This window comes from Lemur catta, chromosome 2 (assembly GCF_020740605.2).
Source record: "Lemur catta isolate mLemCat1 chromosome 2, mLemCat1.pri, whole genome shotgun sequence".
Classification (NCBI taxonomy): Eukaryota; Metazoa; Chordata; class Mammalia; order Primates; family Lemuridae; genus Lemur; species Lemur catta.
Genome location: NC_059129.1, coordinates 28,447,888 through 28,451,497, shown reverse-complemented (window position 1 = coordinate 28,451,497; position 3,610 = coordinate 28,447,888). Strand labels below are relative to the sequence as shown.

The window sequence follows — 3,610 nt, the reverse complement described above, 5'->3', positions numbered from 1 at the left end:
ACGTGTAAAGCGTCTGAGATGGTTGATATCTGGCACATGCAAGGCGCTTGCTGAATGTGATTTCCTTCCCAGAGGCAGCCGTGGGCACACATGCACACAACACACACACATGCACACACATGAACACGCATACATGCATGCACATGCATGCATGTGCACACACTGAACATCCCTCCAGCCCAGCAGGGAAGAGGGACAGTGAGACCCTAGGCCAGGCCAGACCAGGAGAGGCAGATGGGGACACATTTATTCTCCAGCGGTTCCTTGCTCCGGCAGGACTGGCCCAGCTGCAGGGGCCGAGGACTCAGGGAGTTGGGGCTCCGACGAGAGCCCTGGGGGCTCCTGGGGTTCAGCCTCCTGGGCCAGCTGGGCGGTGTGCTCGAAGGCAGCCTGCAGCAGGTGGGAGGCCAGGCAGGTGGGCCAGGTGACGAGATAGGCTAGGTGCCAGGAGGCGAGTGCTGTCGTGCTCTCCACCCACCGGTACAGACGCACCAGCACCGCACGGTTCTCCTGCAGGGCCTGGAGCAGAGACGTGGACGGGCAGGTGGCTCCTAGGAGCCGCCCCAGCACAGCCCTGGCTGTGCCCAGCACCCCGGCAAACCCCAGCCCACCCACCTTGCTGGGCAGCCAGCCCAGGCTGAAGCGCTGGGCCTTCTGGCACAGCCTCCAGGTCAGCAGCAGCACCAGCAAGGCCAGCAGCATCAGGCCGTGCAGGCACGACAGAAGCAGGTCCGTCCAGATGGTCACAGACAGGCCCAGCCACTCCCAGGCGCCCAGCAGGGCCAGGCCCGAGGCCCGGGCACAGCCCAGCACACCCGCCCACACCAGCCTGGGTCCCTGCAGCGCCAGCCGCACAGGGTCCTGTATCAGGGCCAGCCCAGCCCAGACAGCCTGGCGCGGGGGGCAGGCTGCGACTCCCGGCGCTGGGTGGGCCTGCCCGCCGCGGGACCTCCGGGCCTCCTGCGCCAGCCCCAGCACCCAGTGGTTGAAGAGGATGATCTTGAGGAGCAGGAAATTGTAGAGGTGAACCCGGTTCTGGACCAACTACAGGAGGAGGGAAAGACGATCATCACCCATGGTCACCCGCCTGGGACAGGAATCCCAATTTTGCTATGGAAGTGGAGCCTCTGGGCCACCATGGACCACCATAGGTCCTCCCCTCTCGAGGCCTCAGTCCCCCCACACACAAGGATGACCTTTGTCTACTCTCAACCTGAGGAGGGTGTCTTAGCAGGTGTTTCCTATTATATACGGGTTCCTTTCCACTGGATTTAAATGATTGTTTATAATACTCCAGACTGAAGAAGGTCACATTAGTATTATCCTCATTATTATTATCATTATTACTATTATTATATAAGGAGTGACCTTTCCTCTCGACCCTGCAGGACTTGAACCCGGGCCAGTTGGGCTGGCCTCTGCACCAGTTGCCTCCTGGCATCAAGAGGCCAGCTGGGCACTGGGCACAGTGGCTCACACCTGTAATCCCAGCACTCTGGGAGGCTGAGGTGGGAGGATCGCTCGAGGTCAGGAGTTCGAGACCAGCCTGAGCAAGAGTGAGACCCCGTCTCTACTAAAAATAGAAAAATTAGCGGGGCATGGTGGCGCATGCCTGTAGTCCTAGCTATTCGGGAGGCTGAGGCAGGAGGATCACTTGAGCCCAGGAGTTTGAGGTTGCTGTGAGCTAAGCTGACACCACAGCACTCTAGCCCAGGTGACAGAGTGAGACTCTGTCTCAAAAAAAACAAAAAAGAAGCCAGCTGGGGACTAAGAGCAATGCCATCGGAGGTAGAGATATGAGAGATGCGGGGAGGGGTGACAGAACTGTCCTGCTGAGAGAGGTGAAAGAGAGGGGGTTTCCAATTTCTGAGGTGGTGACAGGATGAACAGGGGTATCTCCCGTGCTGAGATGGGGCACGCAGGGGTGGGGTCTGGGCAGGGAGAGAGGCTGTGTTGGAGTCCTGCAGCCCAAAGACCCTTCACTGAGCCCTGAAGCCCTCAGCCCTCGAGTGACACCAGTCTGCCAGTCTGGACCCCCATGCCTGTGTCCGCAGGACCAGGAGAGCTTGGGTCCTGGAGCCTCTTAGGAACCGGGGTGGGGGGCAGCCCTCTGCGGTTGGCTGGGTGCCCACCCAGGGGCAGGATTAGCAGAGCCAAGGGGGTGCAGCTATGCCGGGAAAGGAAGACAGCCAAGGGGTCCAGCGAGGAGAAGAATCAGAGTGCAGGAAGGAAACAGGACCTCCCAGACTGTGATGCTGAGACCAGGGAGGAGGGAAACCTATTATGTCCTACATGATCCCACAAGATCGGTTTTATAGGAGAGGAAACAGAAGCTCAGAGAGGTGAAGTAATTTTCCCAAAGTCACACAGCTAGAGAGTGGAATGGCTGAGATTGAAATGTAATGGTGTGTTGCTATGTGTCTCTCTCTACTGCATGGTGTTCTCTGCCCTTTCTAAGCCACAGCAGGTAGACCCAGGGGACCCTCTCTCGACAGCTCTGCCCACTGAGGGGCTGTGATGTGGAGGCGTGGCCCCAGCTGCAAGCATGTGCATGTTTGAAAAAGATGGATGGGAAGGACGAAGCTTAACACACAGGAGTGACCCTCAGCAGGGAACATTTCAGCACTGCAGCTTGGGGGTGGGGCTTCTGGGAGCTGTCAGGTTATTCCCAAAGGCAGGCAGTCACCTAGTTCCACGGGGCGGGACAGGTAGGGCTTGGGTCCAGCAGCGCTGAGGTAGCCGTGAAGGGCCAGGTGTGTGGCCCCCGGCCCCCGCCCCCAGCCCCACTCACCAGCACTGACAGCCTCGCCACCTGCAGCAGAATCCCCCAGAGGCTGGACCTGACGGGAGGGACAACCTCCATCCTGGTGTCCCTCCCCTCCTCCAGCCCGGAGAAGCTGGGTGACCTCACAGATGCCACAGGGTGGGGGCCAAGTTACCGTGGGGACCCAGTTGTCACAAGAGACCCCCCCTTTACCTGGCTCCTGGCCCTCCACAGCTCCCTCTGAGACCTCAGGCCCAGTCTGGCCACATCACAGTCAGTGGGCTTTTCTGGCCTCTTAGAGCAAAGTTTCCTTGAGGTTAGTGTCCCCGGGACATCCTGGAACAAGAAATCGAGTGCAAGCAGTTTACTTGGGGGGTGGTCCCTGCAAGCATCCGTAGGAGAGTAAGAAAGGGTAAGTAAGTAAGTAAGAGAGTAAGTAAGGCTTTGACCTTGGGCAACTGGGAGCTCAGTCTGGCTGCAGACCCCTGGAAAGGGGTGCAGAACCCACCTCAGAGTCAGCCCACTTAAGGATCATGAAAATTAGGATATAGGATGTAGGCTGGGTGCGGTGGCTCAAGCCTATAATCCCAGCACTCTGGGAGTCCGAGGCAGAAGGATCGCTTGAGGCCAGGAGTTCAAGACCAGCCTGAGCAAGAGCGAGACCCCATCTCTACAAAAAAAATAGAAAAATTAGCCAGGTGTGGTGGCGCATGCCTGTAGCCCCAGCTACTCAGGAGGCCGAGGCAAGAGGATCACTTAAGCCCAGGAATTTGAGGTTGCTGTGAGCTATGATGATGCCCCCACACTGTAGCCTGGGCAACAGAGTGAGACCCTGTCTCAAAAAAA

At 58.4% G+C, this 3,610-nt stretch overlaps 1 protein-coding gene across 1 annotated transcript; it reads right to left on the bottom strand.

The window, feature by feature from the left end:
- Nucleotides 1–227: 227 nt before the first annotated feature.
- TMEM270 (transmembrane protein 270) lies at nucleotides 228–2,863 on the bottom strand. Its single transcript, XM_045543142.1, has 3 exons — nucleotides 2,792–2,863; nucleotides 616–1,044; nucleotides 228–519 (listed from the first exon to the last, which is right to left on the bottom strand). Exons 1-3 carry the CDS (start codon nucleotides 2,861–2,863, stop codon nucleotides 247–249), a joined length of 774 nt encoding a protein of 257 aa, XP_045399098.1. The 3' UTR covers nucleotides 228–246.
- Nucleotides 2,864–3,610: the final 747 nt, after the last annotated feature.